The 20,936-nt window shown below is 33.2% G+C and overlaps 3 protein-coding genes across 5 annotated transcripts; all 3 read left to right on the plus strand.

The window, feature by feature from the left end:
• Positions 1-98: 98 nt before the first annotated feature.
• On the plus strand, positions 99-5,277 carry LOC105630099 (protein DETOXIFICATION 46, chloroplastic). Of its 2 annotated transcripts, XM_012211795.4 has the most exons (14): positions 99-863; positions 956-1,050; positions 1,635-1,743; positions 1,868-1,923; positions 2,333-2,388; positions 2,527-2,665; positions 2,751-2,888; positions 2,981-3,049; positions 3,137-3,247; positions 3,548-3,676; positions 4,185-4,262; positions 4,538-4,609; positions 4,693-4,758; positions 4,849-5,277. In XM_012211795.4, exons 1-14 carry the CDS (start codon positions 410-412, stop codon positions 4,948-4,950), a joined length of 1,674 nt encoding a protein of 557 aa, XP_012067185.1. In that variant the 5' UTR covers positions 99-409; the 3' UTR covers positions 4,951-5,277. The 2 variants fall into 2 exon arrangements, with proteins under 2 accessions (XP_012067185.1, XP_020533581.1); XM_020677922.3 differs by lacking the exons at positions 99-863; positions 956-1,050 and adding an exon at positions 1,260-1,465.
• Positions 5,278-8,294: 3,017 nt separating this feature from the next.
• LOC105630100 (protein DETOXIFICATION 46, chloroplastic) lies at positions 8,295-15,313 on the plus strand. The gene is made up of 14 exons (XM_012211796.4): positions 8,295-8,886; positions 8,985-9,079; positions 10,696-10,804; positions 10,984-11,039; positions 11,761-11,816; positions 12,376-12,514; positions 12,602-12,739; positions 12,820-12,888; positions 12,974-13,084; positions 13,289-13,417; positions 13,873-13,950; positions 14,598-14,669; positions 14,766-14,828; positions 14,909-15,313. Exons 1-14 carry the CDS (start codon positions 8,400-8,402, stop codon positions 15,008-15,010), a joined length of 1,704 nt encoding a protein of 567 aa, XP_012067186.1. The 5' UTR covers positions 8,295-8,399; the 3' UTR covers positions 15,011-15,313.
• A 627-nt stretch (positions 15,314-15,940) lies between these two features.
• Positions 15,941-20,276, plus strand: LOC105630101 (protein DETOXIFICATION 46, chloroplastic). Of its 2 annotated transcripts, none has more exons than XM_012211797.4 (14): positions 15,941-16,654; positions 16,901-16,995; positions 17,390-17,498; positions 17,684-17,739; positions 17,911-17,966; positions 18,127-18,265; positions 18,350-18,487; positions 18,566-18,634; positions 18,723-18,833; positions 18,965-19,093; positions 19,530-19,607; positions 19,714-19,785; positions 19,870-19,932; positions 20,041-20,276. In XM_012211797.4, the coding sequence occupies exons 1-14, from the start codon at positions 16,192-16,194 to the stop codon at positions 20,140-20,142; spliced, it is 1,680 nt and encodes a 559-aa protein (XP_012067187.1). In that variant the 5' UTR covers positions 15,941-16,191; the 3' UTR covers positions 20,143-20,276. The 2 variants fall into 2 exon arrangements, with proteins under 2 accessions (XP_012067187.1, XP_089579818.1); XM_089723692.1 differs by lacking the exon at positions 15,941-16,654 and adding an exon at positions 17,128-17,228.
• The last annotated feature ends 660 nt before the right edge of the window (positions 20,277-20,936 follow it).

A 20,936-nucleotide genomic window follows, 5' to 3' on the forward strand; every position in this document is an offset into this window, starting at 1 on the left:
CGACAACCGTGGATTAGACAATTTATTTAACAAATTGGCTGTCGTTTTGACTTGGAATTGCCGTTGTGATCTGCTATTTCGAAAGCTTTTTGCAGTTAGGTAGCATCGGAAAGAGAAAGGGAAGTAGCTTGTACTCGTAATGAGAATAATTGGCGGCTACTGAGCCGACCCGCTGAATTTTGGCTATGGCTTCTCTCCGGTTCCATACACTAAATAAGAGAGATGCGATGGTTAGGACTCGCTCAAGGAGATGTGAATATAACAGGAGAGAAGCCAATCAAGCTCTAGCCGCCAACTCGCTCTTTAAAGAACATTTAATTCTAACGTACACAAACTGTTACCTTCTTCTTCTTCTTCTTCTTTCATATTTTTATCTGTCTCTGGTTTTCTTCTGCAATTTCAGAAGAAAATGCAAATCAAAACAATGTCTCTCTCTTTCCACACTCCTCTTTTAAAAAATCCAAACCTCAAAAATATTTCTCGACCTTCAGTTCTCTTCAGTAAATCACCTCCGTCGCCTCCTCTGTCTTTGCCACCTTCAACTCCATTACACACCTCTCTTTCACTTCAAAGTTCTAATCGCAACATCAATCGGTTTATAACTCCATGCATTGGCTCCGATCAAGAAATTCTCAATACAGAGCCTGAAATTTTAAGTGAAAATGATAATAATGGTGACGATAAAGTTGAAGCTGTTAGGTTGAAGAGAAGTGAGTTAGAAAACCAGAGCATATGGACGCAGATGAAGGAAATTATGATGTTTTCGGGTCCAGCTACCGGGTTGTGGATATGTGGGCCATTGATGAGTCTTATATCTACGGCTGTGATCGGTCGGGGAAGTTCTACGGAACTTGCTGCTTTAGGTAATTAATTAATTGCAGGTTTTTTTTTTTCCTGTTTTTGAATAAATTGTTATCAATTCTTTTGCGGATTTAATGGGATTTTGGATGGACAGGTCCAGGTACTGTGTTTTGTGATAATATGAATCTTCTTTTTATGTTTCTATCAATTGCTACTTCAAATATGGTGGCCACTTCACTTGCCAAACGGGTTAGTTTGTTGGACACTTGTGATATTTAAAATTTAATTTTAAAGAGAATTTGTTGCTGAATTTGGTATTTTTAGATGAAATGATAATGGCATAGCCATTGTGAGTTGAATATTGTTAAAATTTTATAAAAATTTCAAGTAGTTGCAGAATTTCCTTTCGTTAAATTTACTCAAACCAAAGATGACTTCAGTGTTCTCTGTGAACTATCATTGGACTAGTAGCCCAATGGTCACTATCATTGGACTAGTAGCCCAATGGTCAAGTACTTGCTTCATAGTGTAAGAATGCAGACCGGAATGCTCCCTCCCTCGACTCTATTAAATCCTGCTTGTTCTCAACAAAAAATGTACTCCGTGCGCTGGTGATAGGCTATGAAAACCCATTTCTATTCTTTATCCTCATTGTCATTGATTCGTTTAAGTTTCTTCTTTCTTTATAAATATATGTGATTTCTTTTCTAACTTTCTTTTATACATGCAATTTATATTTATACATGGTGGATAATCATTTTATGGAATAAGTTATCGTTTTTCTGTTCTATCTTCTATCCTGCATTCTTTTTAACTGGATGGTATTGATGCAGGATAAAAATGAAGTACAACACCAAATATCAATTTTGCTCTTTATTGGATTGGCTTGTGGCATCTTAATGCTATTGTTTACACAATTTCTTGGCCCCTGGGCACTAACTGGTAATAAAGACTAATGCAGCTCTTGATTACTCCTCTTATTTTTCACCATTTCACAGGTATTGATAATTGCAACAGAAAAAGTGATATCTATCGAATGACACAATTTTTCGTTTCAATTTTTCAGCTTTTGCTGGCCCAAAGAATGTGCATATTGTACCCGTAGCTAGCAAATATGTTCAGGTACATTTTCTTCAACTTTAATTTTTAAGTACAGTTTTTTTCAGCTTGATGCCCTCTCAATGAAAAAAAAAAGAAGAAGAATAATATTAATTTCTATCTACAACTAAAGACAAAACTTACTGTGGACCAGAATTATTAGTACTATAAGTTGATGCATAAGATCCCTGTAATGCAAAGTTTTTAATAACACGACGACAAATATTTTGCAGCAACATCAACATGCTGTTATGAAAACGCACTTACTTTTGATCATTATTTTTATTTAGTATTAAATGACATTATAGAAATGTTGTTCAAATCTGATAGTTGTTGTAATGCGTTCAACTACTATTATTTTGGCTGATGGAACTTTTTCCTCTGCTTACGTCTTGATAGTGGGATTTGACTAGTTACCTTCATTTGTTGGCAGATTCGAGGCTTAGCATGGCCAGCAGTTCTTTATGGATTAGTCTCTCAAAGCTCAAGGTGGAGATATAAATCACATGTTTCTTTGAAGTTTTCTTTGTACAAATGAATTTAGATTCCTGTTAGTTTTAAAATGTGAACCACCCTGCCTTATTTAGTTTGAATTTTGATTTTTTTCAATTTTTTTTCAACTTTCAGTCTCGGCATGAAAGATTCTGTAGGACCTTTGAAGGCTTTGGTGGTTGCCAGTGCTGTGAATGCCATTGGTCATTTAGTCCTATGCAGTTTTCTTGGCTATGGTATTACAGGAGCAGCGTGGGCAACAATGACATCACAAGTATGCATAATATGATCATTTCATTCTTTTTGACTCCAGTTCAGAAATTGTCCTGCTTTTCCGCTTAATACTTACGTTTATCCAGGTCATTGCAGCCTATATGATGATTGAAGCTTTGAATAAGAAAGGATATAATGCTTTCGCTGTCTCTATTCCATCCCCCAAAGAATTTTTGCAAATATTCAGCATAGCTGCTCCAGTGTTTGTAACAATGTTCTCAAAGGTTGAATTTTCTTTCTAATTTTAATTTTCTATAGCTGTTCTCTTCTCAAATTTGGTTCTAACTTTTATTTTTTGGACATTTTCATGTTTTAGGTGGCCTTCTACTCTCTTATGACATATTTTGCAACAGCGATGGGCACATTCACAGTTGCGGCTCATCAGGTTGGTTTTATTTTTGCTAGTACTTGCATTTAATTTCTAGCTGCAAGAAATTAATAAAATTTACTTGACAGTTTATTACTCTTCCAGGTTATGATCCAAATGTATGGCATGTGTGTAGTATGGGGTGAGCCTCTCTCTCAAACTGCACAATCATTCATGCCTGAGTTGCTGTATGGAGTCGAGAGAAGTTTAGACAAGGTTAGTAATATTTATATTCATATTGATATCACTACTGTGAGTCATCACATCATCTCTTGGACTCTGAAATGGTGAGTTGAGACCCAGTAGGAACCTAATTAACTGAAGAAACAAAAAAAAAAAAAAAATGTAACTGCTCATTCTGGTTATATATTCCCCCATTTCTTTTCTGGAAAAAAATATCAGTTGTCTAGAATTGTTTCTTTTGTTTTTTCATTATAATTATGTCATCTACTGATGATATTACAATTATGAACATTGGATTTTGGTTTGATCTACATGGTATAAGCAATGAAACAGGCTAGAACGCTGCTCAAGTCACTAATGATTATTGGAGCTATACTTGGAGCAATAATAGCAAGTGTTGGAGCATCTATTCCTTGGCTGTTCCCCAACATTTTCACTCATGATCTTAAAGTCATACAAGAGGTTGCCTTCCATTTTTAAGCTATTGCAACTACTTTATTTCCTATTTGAATGTCTGTTATCATATCTTCATTAAGGAAAAAACTGCACGTATTATATGCTTATTTTGCAAGTTTTCAGAAAAATTGCCCTGGAAACTGACTTTCATGTATTATATGCTCTGCATAAGTAAGAGGCAATACGTCTAACTCTGGATTTCTTATCTTTTGTTCAATTGTGGCCTAAGAGGGTGAATTAGTCTGTTGTTTTTCTTTCTTCTTTTCATTGTTTCCAGAAATGGAATTAGGAAGGTACAATTGCAGAAATTGCAAAACACATATTTGCACTTTACTTCTTCATAATTTAAATTGTTAGTTTGTTAACAACTTTCTATATATTTTATAACCAAGTTGAGGAAAACCAATCAGTAGACAAGTAAATACTCGTGGATATATAATCTTTGCATAAATATATGATAATGAATCATATGTATTTAACGTTGCTTGATATTTCATTTTTTGTGTCAATGCAGATGCACAAAGTGTTAATTTTGTTCTTTGTCGCATTATCTGCAACACCCTGTACGCACAGCCTCGAAGGGACATTGCTGGTATTTTTTCTCACTTTAACTTGGATTCTATACTTTCTGTTTTCAAGTGAAGAGTCATATTCAATGCCTTCGACAACAAATTTATTTTCCTAGAGGCAAATATTTGATTTCTCAATAATACACCCTCCTTAGATTAAAGCTGTGAATTTTTGTTTGCAACCAATATTAATATAATGGCTCATAAAATTCTGCTTCTGCTATTTTCAAGACTGTCACTGAGGGTTCTTGATCAACATACTTGGTCTTATGTTGCTTCTCTTGTACTCATTGCACAGGCTGGACGCGATTTCAAGTTCATCAGCTTATCAATGAGTGGATGCTTTTCATTGGGTGCTCTTCTGTTAATGGTTAGGCTTATTTCTTTCCTCCATATTGCTAATTATTCTCGATACATGCATTAATAACGATCTCCATCTTTTCCGATAACCAGCTTGCAAGCAGCAAGGGGGTGTATGGTCTGCAAGGCTGCTGGTGTGCGCTTGTAGCATTCCAATGGGTGAGAACAAACCTCAACCTTCAAAGGCTAATTTATTTTTTCTTTTTTTTGGTTAATGGAATTTAATTTAAACCACACAAATTCTCCCAGGCTCGATTTTTCTTTGCTCTCCGACGCCTATTGTCTCCAAAAGGCATACTCAGTTCCGAAGAAACTGTCGAATACAAACTTGGGAAGCTAAAAGCAGCTTAGTTGCTTGGACCAATTTCGGTTTGTGTTGCAAAATCCCAGGACTAAAATCTATGTGCACTTAATCATCACAAATAGGCACATCTTTTTGGTCTTAGTTGCCAAAGATCAAGTTGTCTTGATTCTCTGATGCCTCAATTAGACTAGTAGCTATCATATAACCAAAAGGCGAATGATTTTGCTTGGTGAATTGTTATAGGAATTGATTATGCCTTTGTATTTGTTCGCAGGGTAGTTTTATCATGCACCATGTGATTTGAGGCAATTTTGCTTCTTGATTATTCATTTAAAGCTTGTTAAGTTTCAGAAATAAAATAGAAAATTTGACAACGTTAGGACACCAAATTTATAATTAATCTTATCGCAAATGACAATATTGAATTGCCTGGGTGGACTGGTGACAAAATATTTTATTATTATTCTTTTCCTAAAAGATAATATATCTGATATGGAATCAATTTTATTAACATTTTCATATATGATTTTTTTTTTTTTTTTTAAAAGTAGTTACGCAGCTTTTAGTGAATTTTTCAATTTTACCATATCATATATTTTTTCAGAAAAAAAATATTAAATATAATAAATTAAATTTTATGCTAGCCTCTAATTCAATTTCTATTAGTTTAAATTGTGTTGCTTTAGTGGAAAAAGCAACGAATTTGCTGACTGACAGTTTGATTTGTGAATAAATTGCGGGCGTGCCAAGTGTATGAAATACACCAATTGAAAAAATAAAATACGCTTGATCTGACTTCTAGACCGTGGGTTTGGATCCACGGTAAATACTTCACCGTGTAATTTAAAATAAATTTGAGCAGAGAAATTTGTAAATAAATTGCTTGCTTGTATTGAAAAGAGTGTTTATAATTTAATGTAGATTTACAACGTTTAGAAAAAAAAAAAATAAAAGACGATGCTTTGAAATTAAACTGCTTGACTCGTTGGAGAGCGTAGAATTTTCTTCATTTTTGTTCGGTCTCTTACTCTTTTTGTAGGCTCCACAGGTTTATCCTCATTGACTACTTTGATTTCCACTTTCTTTACGAGGTGAATAACTGTTTGACAGTTGCTCTCCTTTTTCCCAACCATAGGTCTATTATTTATTTATTTTATTAATTAATTATTTAATTAAAATTAATTAATCAATCAATTACTCAAAACAATATTAATTGGGCCCCAATTAAATAAAATTTAAGCCCAAATCTAAAATACTAAGCTCAATTTTAAAAAATACAGAATGGGTACAATAAATTGTAATTTACTAATGTGATTTTTTTTTTTAAAAAAAAAAAAAGCCAGGGTTTGAGTTTTATTATCCTAGTAAAGAATGGTAAACACATTGTTTAGTTCCAAAATCCCATCTGAATAAGCAATATGTATGCATAGAAGAATGCGTGATAGTCTTCAATTTCACCATTGCTGATCTAAGTGGCGTTACATTGCATTTGGAATTTTGGTCTAAATGCATTTATGTCATAACATTTTTAAGTTTTCAAAAATAATTTTATATTCAAAATTATCACCTGTAAATTGCTTCACTTTTTTATTTAATACTTTATAGCTCATAGTATTTTTTGTAAATAATTAAATTGCAACATCCTGAGAAACAAAGAGAAAGGGAGATTTTGTGATTAGATTATTTTAGAGTTAAGTTTTACTCGAGCAAAATCTGGTTATGCTTGATCAATTTTTCAAAATTCAATTTTAAAACTATGGGTTTCAATTATAAAAAAAAGATGACATCATAATTGAATCGCTTTTACACGGTTTCTAAAATGATTTTGAAACCACTTATTATGGTTTGTTGTAGTTTGGAACCAAAATCACATAATCTTTTCGAGCTTTTATTTTTTTCTTTTTAGTTTTGTTGCTTGAATAATAATAATAATAATAATAATAATAATAATAATAATAATAATAATAATTATTGAAAAAGACTAAAGTAATTTAATAAAAATCTTAAAATATATTTTAGAAAATGTAATAAAATAAGAAACAAATTTAGGAGTTCTTTAAAATATTTTGAAACAAATTAGAAGTTTTTAAAAAATATTTTTTCACAGTTTCAAACCGGAATAATTAATTTTAAATCAAAACTATTGATTTTGGTTACAAAAAGTAAAAAAACAAAACCAAACATTAAAATACAGTTTCAGTACGGTTTGAAACTACAACTGTTGACCATAATGCAGTGCCAATATTGATCGATTCAGTCTTAATTTGATTCTGATTTGAAATTAAATCATTGTCAGACCTACTTTAACTATGTCAGGTTTTAAATCCGAATTTAATTTAAGTATTTCGCTGCAATTACCTATCGTTTATTGGTATTATTTTTTCTCGTGTACATGGTGTGCCTAAGGGAGAGAACTCAACAATTTGAGATTGGAGATAATTATATCATAAATTGCGAAATTGGGATAAAATAATTAAAATTCATAAATTGCGATAAATTTTGAAAAACTTACAAAATTTAGGATAATTTTGGTTATTAGTCTGAATATTTGTGGGTTGTCCAAATAATAGACCGTTTAAATTGAAATGTGAACTCTCGAGCAAACCTAACCACTCAGTATCATCCACTTCATTGCTTCCACATGAAACAATTTTGGACATTAACAATGATGGGTTGCTGGTGCGTACAAGAAACAGACGGAGCAGTTACTATTTAATCCTTATAATTTATAAAATTTATAACGTCTGTTTTAGAAGTCAACTAAATAATCATTTTATTTTATTAACTTTCAAACTGAAAAGTTTTTTTTTAAGACATAAGACGTGGCATTATCATATAACAATGATAGCTTAAGTTAAAATTATAGATTTAATGTGTTCCAGAACTACATTCTAAATTTTAAATTTGACATTATAAATATAACAAATTATTTGCATTAAACTGTAGGTTTAATGTAAACGTTATTTTTATTAAGATTTTTTAAAACTTTTTAGTTAATTAAAAATTCAATTAAATATTTTTTGTTTTTTCATAAGGAAAAAAAAAGTAAATTTTACTACTAAAATTTATCTGATAATTTAATCTAAATATAAAAATGACTTATTGTCTCCAATGAGTTTTTATTTATGAATTAGAATGGATAAAATTCAGAATAAAATAAAAAAACTTAGAGACCTTTAGTTTATGGCGGCATGCAAAAAAATTAAAAATTTTATTAATGGTAAAATTAACATTTCATGGTAATTAACAGAAAGGTAAATAAAATTATTATTTAATCGAACAATAAAAAAAAAAAAAAAAAGACTATTAGTCATATTTGCAATAGAGATTCTAATTTATGAGTTTTATTAAATTATAAGGATTAAATAGCAATTCCCCAAAGAAAAAGCGAGCCAAAACAAATCAAAACCCCAGCACGACACGCCTCTTCTCTCCACTTCGCTCCTCAATTTCAAATAAATTCAATTCAATTCCAATTTTTAGCTAAAACAGCACAATGCAAATCAATGCCCTAAGTCTTCATTCTTCTTCTCTAATTTCTCCTCAAAACCCTAATTTCAAGCGTTACTATTCTCAACCTTCACTTCCTTTTAACAAACAGCTAACTCCTTGCATCCATGGCTCTCGTTTCCCTTCATGTTTACACCTTTCGAATGCAAAGCATCGGAGAAATCGATTTACGAGCAATTGCATTAGCCCTGGCAAAGATGTAGCATTTGATAATGATACAGTATCTGAGAGCGGAAACGATAGTAGAATAGCTTCAGTTTCGTCCTTTCAAGAAGAAGAAGAAGAAGTAGGAGAAACAGTAGAAATAGAGGTCAAAAGAGATGGATTAGAGAATCAAAGTATATGGAACCAAATTCAGGAGATTGTAAAGTTTACAGGACCTGCTACGGGGCTTTGGTTATGTGGGCCGCTAATGAGTCTTATTGACACTGCAGTTATCGGTCAGCAAAGCTCCATTGAGCTTGCTGCTTTAGGTAGCTTTTTTTCTTTCTTATATATAATCTTGGGGAATTTTACTTGAGTTAATATCCAGTGCAAGTAAATTGGCTGAATTGTGATTTTTGTTGGGCAGGACCTGGGACAGTGGTTTGTGATTATATGTCTTATGTGTTTATGTTCCTTTCAGTTGCCACTTCAAATTTGATTGCAACTTCCCTTGCCAGACAGGTTTGATTCCCCCATTGTTTGATCAAATTTTGACTGCTCTTAAGAAGTAAAATAATTCTTAAGATGCAATTAGGAAAAGTTAAAATGGTGATATGCATAGCTTTGGGGGGTCATACTGGAGGTTTGATCTTTTTTCAGGGTTGCCAGTTTGATTTTCAAGCTTACTTGATGTGTGTGCGCATGGTTTTTGCCTTTATGTGTAGCTGCTTGGTACATTGATGATATAGTGGACCATACATGTTTCCTTATTGCCCGTTAGAAATTAGAAAGATGATATTCATCTACAAAGATTGTCTGTATGTTTGCGTGTTTTGATTAGAATGATTTTCCATTCTTTATGCAACAGTAAAGGTAGAACTCTCATGTTCAGAATCGAAATTCTTATTTTTAGAATCAAGAATCAAGAATCTAATCTAATCATAAGATTCGTTATAACTTTTCAAAATTAATTAAAAATAAATATATATACATTTATGGATAGTTTCCATTAATTTTGTCGAAATATTACCAAAAATTTAATTGCAAATAATGTATTTATATAAATTTCAATTCCGAATCATGTACTAAAAACAAAATGAAAGAGAACCTAATTACTTGTTTAGTTGTCAAAATCAAAATATCAAACTATGAAGTTAAAATTTTAAATCAAAAACAAAGTAAAACCACCAAGCTGTTAAATTTCCTATTCAAAACCAAATTCATTCATTATTATATCCAAATTCAAGCCCTTCATTATCTTCATCTTTTAATATAACTATATTCTCTTACTCTTATTTCTCTTCATTGACTTTTCCACTTGTTTCGTTGGGTAAGAGAATTGTTGGGCATGAATTGACTCGAATCATAAGGCTCAAAGATTCCGATTCACCCATATGATTCGAATGTTTAGCATGAAAATTGAATCGAAATATGAATCATAAGATTCTGAGAACACTGATTACAAATTCCAAGTCTGGTTTTTAGTGTTAAAAACAGTTTGAGAATTAAGCTTCAGACTAGTATCATATCCTAACATCCTAATCAGTTGTATTAACCAGATTCATTCCCAATGATATATGGTTCATAATGATCCCTTCACACTGTAGACCCTAGCTGATAATATTTTAAAAGGTCAGTTGTCAGCATAAGCCTAGCATGGAGGGATAGAATTGATTATTTGCACATTTTCCATGTGTGTTTTTAGCAGGATATTATTCTTTTCTGTCATTATTTCATCGTTTCCTACTGCCAATATTGCATGTTGGCTCTATTCTCTTTTTCAGAGTAGCTATGTCTTGTTTTCTTATTGTTGTTTTTTGAACCATGTGATGGACATTGACCTTGTCACTCATCTATTTGCTCTGGTTTTAGTTTGCTTTGTAACTAGATGATAGAATATATAATAAAACAGTAACTCATGAGTAATTAGCCAAGTACCTAATCATAAATGACCAAGGACTTATTCGGTAATTCAGGCCTAACGACTATATTGGGTAATTAAAGCCTAACGGCTATATTCTTAGATAGAAAACTACCTCTTATTCTTTTTCTAAGGATATTTGACATATTTTATGCAATACTATTTCTCTTATATTCTGTTTAATTTTTGTAACTATCACTAGATAATATTTGTGCAGGATAAAAATGACGTACAACATCAAATATCTATCCTTCTTTTTGTGGGGTTGGTTTGTGGCATCTTGATGTTTCTGTTTACAAGGTTTTTTGGTTCATGGACATTAACTGGTAATAAAGACTGGTAAAGCTTTTGATTTTTTCCACATGGCACCAAGATGGAATTTCTTTCTCTTTTCTTTCATTTTTTTCTTTTCTTTTATTGTGTCATATTGTGCTTCTAACACTGCTTATATAGTTAGAATCACTAACACAACAAATGATGAATTTGCTTTTCTTGTATTTTTCAGCTTTTACAGGACCAAAAAATGTACATATTGTACCTGCGGCAAATACTTATGTTCAGGTTCATGATCTTCTTGATAAATCCCTCATGGTCCTTTTTCTTTGATGCACCCTAGTATAAATTTACTGAAAAGAAAAGATGATAAAAATTAAGTCTTCAAAATTTCCTTTTGTTTGTTTGTTAGATGGGCGTATATTAAGTACTCTGTACTAAGGCTTCAGTTGACTATTTAAGGTGGTGTAGATCTTTATCCCATCATTGCTCATGCTCATTATCTGGAAAGTATATTGGCTATATAGACTATCCGCTTAATGTGTGATACTACTAGTTTAGAAATTGTGACAGATGCAACAGTTAATCATCATGTACCCTTAACAATGAGAATTCTTATGGATGATTTTCTGCTAAATCTCTACAGCATATGAAGTTGGTGCATAATAGTAAAGATACTAGTTATTCATTTCTGGTCCAGTATTTTGGAAAAATTCAGAATAATTAAGACAAAAATTTGGATTTTAGTTTGAATAATATATATATGTATGTGTGTGTGTGTGTGTATATATATATATATATATATATATATATTTTTTTTTTTTGTTAAAAAGATATAAGAATCAGTGAAGTGCTTATCATTTAGGTTGATATAGCATTCCTGTACATGATATTCTTCTGTTGCAGTAATTGAATCGTATCAATTTCATCATGAATTATTGTATATTATACTCTAATTTCTTTGTTTCAATAACCTTTAACTGAATGTAATTTTTTCTCCTGTTGGCAGATTCGAGGCTATGCATGGCCCGCAGTTATTGTTGGATGGGTTGCTCAAAGTGCAAGGTGAAACTGTTGTGTGCTTTAGGCTGTATCTTTGCATGCTTTATGTACTGAATGACATAACAATGCATTGATCTTGTTACATTATGCTTGAATCCTGTATCAGATTTATGTTCTGCTTGGTTAGCTCATGTAACCACCATCTCTGTTTGTACTGCATAATTTTATTTTGTCAGATATTAATGGTTATTTGGTGCTGTTGTTCATTCCCTTTCCTAGCAAATTTTTTTTGGCAACCCTATAGATTTTCCTTCTTTTCTTTGTCCACGTGAGTCAATTGGAGACCTTGCTAGGAAACCTTTCTGTGGAATTGCACAGCGCGACTTGGACTGTGGTGATCTTGTAAATTGGATGTCTTATTTTGAGAGAGATTATCTTGAATGTATCTCAAACATTTAATGGTCATGATTTTTAATCTGCCTAATGCCTAAAATCTCTAATGTTAACTTGTCTGTTTGCACTCAAGATTTTGACTTATTATTTCTTATGGTTATTTTTAAAAATTTTGAACTGTACATCTGGTTTGTTTTCCATTTGAATTTTTTTTTTTTCCTCTGTCCAGTCTTGGCATGAAAGACGCTTGGGGACCTCTGAAGGCTTTGGCAGTTTCCAGTATTCTAAATCTTGTTGGTGATGTAGTCCTCTGCAGTTTCTTAGGTTACGGGATTGCTGGTGCTGCATGGGCAACAATGGTGTCTCAAGTATGCCTAACCTTCCTTGATTAAGCGTATCCAAAATGGTATACACATGCTTTATTTTTGGTTTTCCTCTTACTACATATGCTCTAGGTTGTTGCAGGTTATATGATGATTGAAGCTTTGAACAAGAAAGGATACAATGCATTTGCTTTCTCTATTCCGACGCTCAATGAACTTTCAATGATAGCTGGGATTGCAACTCCAGTGTTTGTAACAATGATGTCAAAGGTTACATTTGTACTTTATTCTGTTCCATTTATCTACCCAATGTTCCTAATTCAGTAATCAAAGACTCTCAAATATTTTAGGTGGTCTTCTACTCTCTCCTTATATACTTTGCTACGGCTATGGGCACAAATTCTGTAGCTGCTCATCAGGTTAGATATGCTTATACTTCTAGTTTTCCCCTCTCTCAACAAAGCTGATGGTTATATACGTTGACAATTAAAAAATTCACTCTAGGTCTTGCTTCAAACGTACAGCATGTGTACAGTATGGGGTGAGCCTCTCTCTCAAACTGCACAATCATTTATGCCAGAGTTGATTTATGGTGTCAACCGAAGTTTGATAAAAGTAAGTGATGCTTCAAACTCGTGATATTTACAGCACCTGCTACTGTATTTGTGTGGCAAGCAAAGAGATTTTGTAGGTTCTAATGGGAAAAGAAAAACTACTCTATTCTCTTGATGGTATCTAGGAATGCATGATTGATAATTTGTGTTGCGGAGTTTTAGGTTTCGCTTGTTCACGTTCTAAAAGATCTATAACTTGAAACAGGCACGGATGTTGCTAAAGTCACTTGTGGTAATTGGAGCCACACTTGGAGCATTGTTGGGGGCCATTGGAACAATTGTCCCTTGGTTCTTGCCAAATCTCTTTACACCTGATCAAAATGTTATACAGGAGGTTAGCACTTCTTTTTGCTCTTTTTTTTTTCACTTATTTTGTGTTAGAACTTTTGTGGTAATATGGTATCATGAGCAAAGGAACTGCTACTGGTCCGTTTGTTTCTTTATTCAATAACATATAATCAACCATTATGTGTCCATTTTCAACTTTGTACTGAATCATATGTAGCACAAGGTGCTCATGTGTGCTCCTTATTTTATATAGCACCAGATTGAATTCTATCAACTCTATTTATGTTTTGAGATCCTCCATGGTGAGTAACAATTGGATTTTGAGAGCTGTTAATTTTCTCAATCTAACATTTTATAAATTATTAATAAATGAAAATAATGCTAAGAAATTCAACTAGAAGAGTATTTTTTTATGCATTGAAGTTAACGGTTTAGGAATCGGATAGTAGACACTGCAAATTAGGAATTTATTCATTGATATCAACTATTGTCTTCATGCAGATGCACAAAGTGCTTTTACCATACTTCTTGGCATTGGCTGTGACACCTAGTACTCACAGCCTTGAAGGGACATTGATGGTATGTCTGGTTTGAGAAAATATCTGAACATCTTCTGTAGATATTTCTTTTATAATTGATTGTACTTGCATCCAATTTTCTAGATCAAAATATAAGTAAAAAATTTTTTTTGTCAATATGGGAATAGTACTTCGTCACTGTGGTAAGCTATGCCTAACCAGGAGATTATGAAAATCATAGATAATTAGGGGGAACTTTGCTTTTAATGTGCGACTCTCTTGATTCTGCACACAGGATTTTTCTTTTGAAGTTTCTTTTCAAATATCGACTCAGAACCTCTGTATCAAAGAATCTTAAAAAGAAAAAAAAAGCTGATAAAAAAGAGATGCATTTGTAGATAACATTGCATTCTATTATTGCTTACCAGTCATAGCCTTAGTGTTTCAGGGTTCCAGCCTTCAGGGACAAGACCAAATTCAATTAGAAGATATGCATGCACTGTACGTGATATTCAGGAAAAGTTGGTCTTTTCAAGATCACAAAACAAAACACGAAAATCTAAATTATACAATTGAATAGTTTGATATTGATGTAGTAAAGCTCTAAGTTTGGTGTAGCATGCTTATGGATTTATGCTTTATGAAAGAGAAGATGTGCAAATTCATGCTAGCTTATGTTCTGGCATCTTTACGTTTATGTCTGTGCAGGCTGGACGAGATCTCAAATTTCTTAGCTTGTCAATGACAGGATGTCTTTCCTTTGGTACCCTTATATTGATGGTAGAGATCTACGTCTCCCTTTCAATCCTTTTTTTTTTTTTTTTTTTTCCATTTCCCCATACTTTATTAATGATCACTTATTTTACTTGGTGCCAGCTTACAAACAGCAAAGGATATGGTCTGGTCGGCTGCTGGTTCGCGCTTGTAGGCTTCCAATGGGTAAGTTTAACAATGCAGCAGGACATTATTAAAGCATTTTGTGTTTGAAAAATTTTAATTTGCAAATTTATTCTTTTCAGTCTCGATTTTTCCTTGCCCTCCAACGACTTCTCTCACTTGATGGCGTACTGTACTCTGTAGACTTGAGCCGCTATAAAATTGAGAAGCTGACAGCCAGTTAATTTAATTTAAGGTGTTACAAAGAGATCAAGTTTGTAATCCTTACCTAGGACCTGAGCTGCAAAAATCTGGATATTGAGTTCTCATTAATTTTTGGAGAGTCAATCTGTGCAAAGTAGCAATCTGCACTCAAGCTGTGATGTGTTTTTCTTCACAGCTGATATCAATTGTAAGTTTCATATTACTCGTAATCATCAAATAGGATGATTACGATATGGCCCAAAGCTGTCCTTATTCGAGCAGGATGATCAATTTTATCAATTAGAATTAAATTAATAAAAATATTTTATTATTAATTCAGTTAATTACTTCTCTTTATCTCTCCCTCTTAGCAAATTTTGAAATTTCTCCCCATTGCATTTGGGAATTTAAGCTCAATAAATAGAACGGAAGAACCATCAGTTTAGATAAATCTACGGGAAAGAAAAATACTTTCTAAGACAGAACTAACTACCATTGCAATTCTTTAGATTCGATACATAATATTCAGAAGTTTAGTTTTTCTTCCAATCACAAGAATTTTTACTGATTTGATGCTCTAATGGGAGAGGTATCCCATGTTACGTAGAGCCTCTAGTATTACTTGGCCCATTTAAATTGTTTAATTGAAAAGAAAGTAAATTTAATGGAGTAAAATGGAAATCAAATTAAACTATTTTAAAAATGACGTGAAATCTTAAACTCAATCAAATCAATAAAAAGAACATACGTCATATAAAGCAAATACTTTTTATGATTTAACTGGATGTGGAGTCAGCAGATTTCATTTCACATCAGGATCAGGCAGCACTTCGTGTACAAATTTGGTACACTTACTCCAATGGTCACAGGCAAATACAAATTCATGTGAGCTGTCGGATCTCCAATTAATGTGCGATCCTAATTTAGCAAAATGTTTCCTCTAAACTTGGAATGACATGTGCACTATTCTTCTGTGGCTCTAAACTCTAAACTCTCTTTCAAGTCCCAGCTTCTTGTTGTTTTCCTCAAAAACTCAAAATTACAATGAAACCACTCCTTAATCACTCACTTTCTTGCCTCCTTCGAACTGCTGTCCTTTGTCCTAGTTCTAATCCCAAATGTGCACACATAACTCAGAAGCCTCACTGTCCTGATCCGCTCTTTTCTCCATTTTTGTCTTCCTATTTTCCCTTTTCCACTCCAAGTTTTCAGTTTCAAGAAAATGCATATTCACTCCGTTCTTCTTCAGTCTTCTCACAATCCTTTCAATACCCAAGAACCCAAATTTCTCTCTAAATCTTTAATAATCCATTTCAAGAAACCTCCTTTTTCTTTAGCTACACCGGCCACTTCTTTTTTATGTCCAAGCTTAACCATTGTCAAAGCAAGAAGAAAGAGAGTGCTCGTCACTCCTTGCATAAGTAAAAGCCAAGAACTTGTGGATAATCATACTGTCAGTGAAAATGATGTTAGTGTTGCTTCAGATTCTCTCTCTTTTGGAAACGAAAAGGAAGGAGAGGATGTCAAAATTGAGGGATTGGAGAGTCAGAGCTTATGGCAGCAAATTAAAGAAATTATAATGTTTACAGCTCCGGCCACAGGTCTTTGGATTTGTGGCCCATTGATGAGTCTTATTGACACTGCTGTTATTGGCCAAGGAAGCTCCCTTGAGCTTGCTGCTTTGGGTATAAATATAATTCCTTTTAATTTTTCTGGGTTTTTAGTATAACCTGTTTTGGTTACTCAAGAAATTATTATATGAGTTTGTTTAGATTGTAAATGAGCTATTGTTTAGAGTTTAGACCCTTATTATGATAGTATCATTATAGATGTAAAATGATGTGGATTATTTATTTTCCAAAATTTAGTTTTCTCAATTAAGAAATAGAGAGTAATAGATATGCCTTGACAGTAAATTTGTGGATTGATAGGTCCTGGGACAGTTTTGTGTGACAATATGAGTTATTTGTTCATGTTCCTATCAATTTCGACATCAAATATGGTCGCCACTTCCCTTGCCAAACAGGTTAGATTCTTATGCGTTTATCTCACATAAGGCATAGTTTGTTGCATTAAATTAAGTCATCAATTCAAGAGTATCTAGTATTTCTTTTTTCTTTTTGTCTGTTTATGCTGAATGTGAAATTACCTGACGCAGCATGATGGAGCTGACATGAATGTTCTGAGAAACTATTAAAAGCTACCACTTGTACATTGATTTCAAAATCCTTCAGTATAGCCTATGAATGATCTCATCAAGTAATTGATGCACATTTTTGTAAATCTTGACGCTTATTGTGAATATCTTGTGATATTTGTTTTTCCTGTTTTTTTTTTTATTTTCTACCTCAGTTAAAGATTAGTTACTACACGATTTTCTATGTAAGGGCAGTTTGTTTGATTATGCCCAATATGTGCAGGATAAAAATGAAGTGCAGCATCAAATATCTGTCTTGCTATTTATTGCATTGACTTGTGGATTCCTGATGGTTTTGTTCACCAAGTTCTTTGCTGCATCAGTATTAACTGGTAATGGACACCGGTACAGCTTTTGTGTCTTTTTTTTTTTTTTGAAAAAAAATTAAGTTTAATTGCGTTTGGTTTCTCAATCTTGTGCATATGCCACACAATGGGTAAAAAGAACCTGCGCTTGAGAAATAGCTGAGACCAATATGAAACTGATAAATTTTCTATTCTTTCTTTCTGTTTTTCAGCTTTTTCAGGTTACAACAATTTACATATTGTCCCTGTGGCAAACACATATGTCCAGGTTCATTTCTTTAAAACCATTGTATTTCCATATTTTTCTTTGCCCTATTGCTGAACTGTAGTATATTGTTTTTGTGCATACCAACAGAATAACAACATTATTTTGGAAAACACATAATGGGTAGGGTAACGTTTTATACTAACGTTTTAAATCTTTCCTTTTCTTTGGTAGATTCGAGGTTTAGCATGGCCTGCAATTCTTATTGGATGGGTTGCTCAAAGTGCAAGGTGGAAATATAATATACTTTTCCCATGCATTATCTGCTAAATGAGTTGGCAGCCCCTTAATTTGGTTCTTGTATGATGGCTCTTGACTTGCTAATTTTTTGCTTTGCCTCATAAAATTCTTTTGAGCCAACTAATATTGTTTTGCTCTCTGATTTCCCAGCCTGGGCATGAAGGATTCCTGGGGACCTTTGAAGGCATTGGCAGTTGCCAGTGCTATAAATGGCATTGGTGATATAGTCCTCTGCAGGTTTCTAGACTACGGTATAGCTGGTGCAGCATGGGCAACAATGGCATCACAAGTATGATAATCAATTGATTCATACCATAATCAGCATGGGCTTCATCCATTGTTTGAGTTGCTGAGTTACCAGTATATATTTCAGGTTATTGCTGCTTATATGATGCTTGATTCACTGAACAAGAAGGGATATAATGCATATGCCTTCTCTGTTCCATCACCCGATGATCTCATGACAATATTTAGGCTTGCTGCTCCAGTGTTTGTAATGATGATGTCAAAGGTTGTTTATAGTTAGCTATGTTCTTATGATTATCTTCTGCATATATATCATATATGAGAAACAATTTGGATGTCTTAGGTGGCTTTCTACTCTCTCCTTGTATATTTTGCTACATCGATGGGCACACTGAGCTTGGCTGCACATCAGGTTAGTTAGGCTCATCCTTGTTACTTTTTCCAGGTCCTGTAGTTGATATATTTGAGAATTGATGGTTGTGTATAATCTCTTATTCTAGGTCATGATTCAAGCATTCATGACATGTACAGTTTGGGGTGAGCCTCTTTCTCAAACTGCACAATCATTTATGCCTGAGTTGATGTATGGAGTCAATCGAAGTTTGGCAAAGGTTAGTGGTGTAAAACCAGTGAGAATACAACACATTCCATGCGTATTTTGCGGGAAATAGCTACTTTGAAGAAGCTCTATGCATGTTTTTTGTTTGTTCAAGTATTTTACAGGGTTTGTGGTATATAACAGGCTCGAATGCTGCTAAAATCACTGGTGATCATTGGAAGCCTACTTGGATTGTTATTAGCGATTGTTGGAACATCTGTTCCTGGGTTGTTCCCTAATATCTTCACATCCGACCAAAGGGTCATCCAGGAGGTTAGTTCTTGTTTTAGTATTGTACAAAATGCAGCTTGTCTGCAGTTTTCATAATCAATTATTGTTATATAAAGATTTCAGATTTGCATCAATGTGTTGTGACTGCAAATCACCAAGGACTAGCTAAAAGCAAGAATTGCTGAGCTGAAAGTCAGCTCCATCATATCAGTTACCGAAGTTAGAAAAGTTCAGCTATAAATTGTCTTTATTTATTCAATCATTTTGAAGACCATTTGAAAGTACTTTGGCATGCAGGTTGAACATGTCTAATGAGCCATTTCTCTCGGATAAATAATCATATATTTTGGTAGCTTAAATTGTCAGTTTCAGTTGTAATAAGTCTGTACTGATGCAAAATGATAGGATACATTTTCACAGCTACAGATAAAAAATGATCTGATAACTTATTTAAATACTGCTATGTCTGTCTGTGCAGATGCACAAAGTGCTGGTACCATTCTTTGTGGCACTAGCTGTGACACCCTGCATTCTCAGCTTCGAAGGAACATTGCTGGTATGATTAAAATATAATCTGAATGTTTTCTGAGATTTCTAAGATAATTTATATATTCATTGTGTATAGCATGCAATAGCATCAGAAGTGCTGTTTGCTTGTGCAGGCTGGGCGAGACCTCAAATACCTTAGCATGTCAATGAGTGGATGCTTTTCTGTGGGTGCTCTAGTGCTCTTGGTAGATATCTATTTCTTGTTCTCCTATTTTCTGTATTGAAACATGTTTGGACCTCTAATGCATTAAAAATGGTGTTTTTGCCAGCTTGTGAACAGCAAAGGATATGGATTGCTGGGATGTTGGTGTACACTCCTAGGCTTTCAATGGGTAAGACAAGAATAGCATCCTCAACACTCTTGCATATGTAATTTCATCCTTGAATTATTTGAAGAGGCGGATTTTTCTTTTCTTTTCTTTTTCTTTTTTTTAAATCAGGCTCGATTTTTCCTTACTTTGCAACGGCTTCTTTCCCCAAATGGCATACTGTTCTCTGAAGAGCTGAGCCAGAAAGAGTTACAGAAGCTAAAAGCTGCATAGATAGTTCCAAGCTAAAAGCTAAAACTCGGAACTTGTATAATTAATATGATAGATAGTTCAGGATATTGCCAATTGCTCAAATTTCATGCTTCTTACTTGAGGAATCAATAGCCAGTGTTATAATCTTTCTTTAATGCCTAAATGAGAGGCAAAAGTGCCATATCTCAAGCTGCTTATATATATATATATATATATATATAGTACTTTCACAGCAAATACTACTTCCTAGATCAGAAGACTACATTTCAAAAGCTTTCTGCATTACGCTGAAATGTTGTTCTTTGAGTTCAGATTTTCTCTCTCAAATTTTGGAGTTCTTACAATTGCATCCTTTTTTTTTACTGTTGCATCCAAATTAGACAACTCAGTTGCAATTGCATTTCTATAGTTAAAATTGAGAAAAAAAAAAAAATAAATGTCATCTCAAACCAGACCTTTGTCATGCCTAAATGTTATTATACCCCCTTTTTTCTTATTATATCCTTATTTCGCAATTATATCCTATGATAATTGAACATAATATTTTATTTATTCATCGGGATATAATCTTGATTAGACAAAATTGAACATTAATTATTTATTATACAAACTAATAGAACCAACATTTTTTTATCAACTTTGACCATAAGGTATAATTGCAACTAAATTGTCGAATAGGATTGCAATTAACAACAAAGGTAGCATGCAATTGCAATAAGCCCTAAAGTTTGGGTTGTAAAAATCAATTGAGCCCTTAAGGAAAATTTGAAATGCAAGAGATGGTTCATTTATGTTCAATCAACGTTCTCTTCCAG

The sequence above is a fragment of the Jatropha curcas genome, chromosome 1, assembly GCF_041381405.1.
Source record: "Jatropha curcas cultivar XTBG-Jc1 chromosome 1, XTBG_Jcur_1.0, whole genome shotgun sequence".
NCBI classification, from domain to species: domain Eukaryota; kingdom Viridiplantae; phylum Streptophyta; class Magnoliopsida; order Malpighiales; family Euphorbiaceae; genus Jatropha; species Jatropha curcas.

Coding starts and splice junctions, on each gene's coding strand:
- LOC105630101 (XM_012211797.4), top strand. CDS start 16,192: ATGCATATTCACTCCGTTCTTCTTCAGTCTTCTCACAATCCTTTCAAT. Junction 17,740..17,910: donor TGGCAAACACATATGTCCAG/GTTCATTTCTTT, acceptor TTTCTTTGGTAG/ATTCGAGGTTTAGCATGGCC. Junction 18,834..18,964: donor TCAATCGAAGTTTGGCAAAG/GTTAGTGGTGTA, acceptor GGTATATAACAG/GCTCGAATGCTGCTAAAATC.
- LOC105630099 (XM_012211795.4), top strand. CDS start 410: ATGCAAATCAAAACAATGTCTCTCTCTTTCCACACTCCTCTTTTAAAA. Junction 1,744..1,867: donor TGGCCCCTGGGCACTAACTG/GTAATAAAGACT, acceptor TCAATTTTTCAG/CTTTTGCTGGCCCAAAGAAT. Junction 3,248..3,547: donor TCGAGAGAAGTTTAGACAAG/GTTAGTAATATT, acceptor GCAATGAAACAG/GCTAGAACGCTGCTCAAGTC.
- LOC105630100 (XM_012211796.4), top strand. CDS start 8,400: ATGCAAATCAATGCCCTAAGTCTTCATTCTTCTTCTCTAATTTCTCCT. Junction 11,040..11,760: donor CGGCAAATACTTATGTTCAG/GTTCATGATCTT, acceptor TCCTGTTGGCAG/ATTCGAGGCTATGCATGGCC. Junction 12,889..12,973: donor ATTCTGTAGCTGCTCATCAG/GTTAGATATGCT, acceptor AATTCACTCTAG/GTCTTGCTTCAAACGTACAG.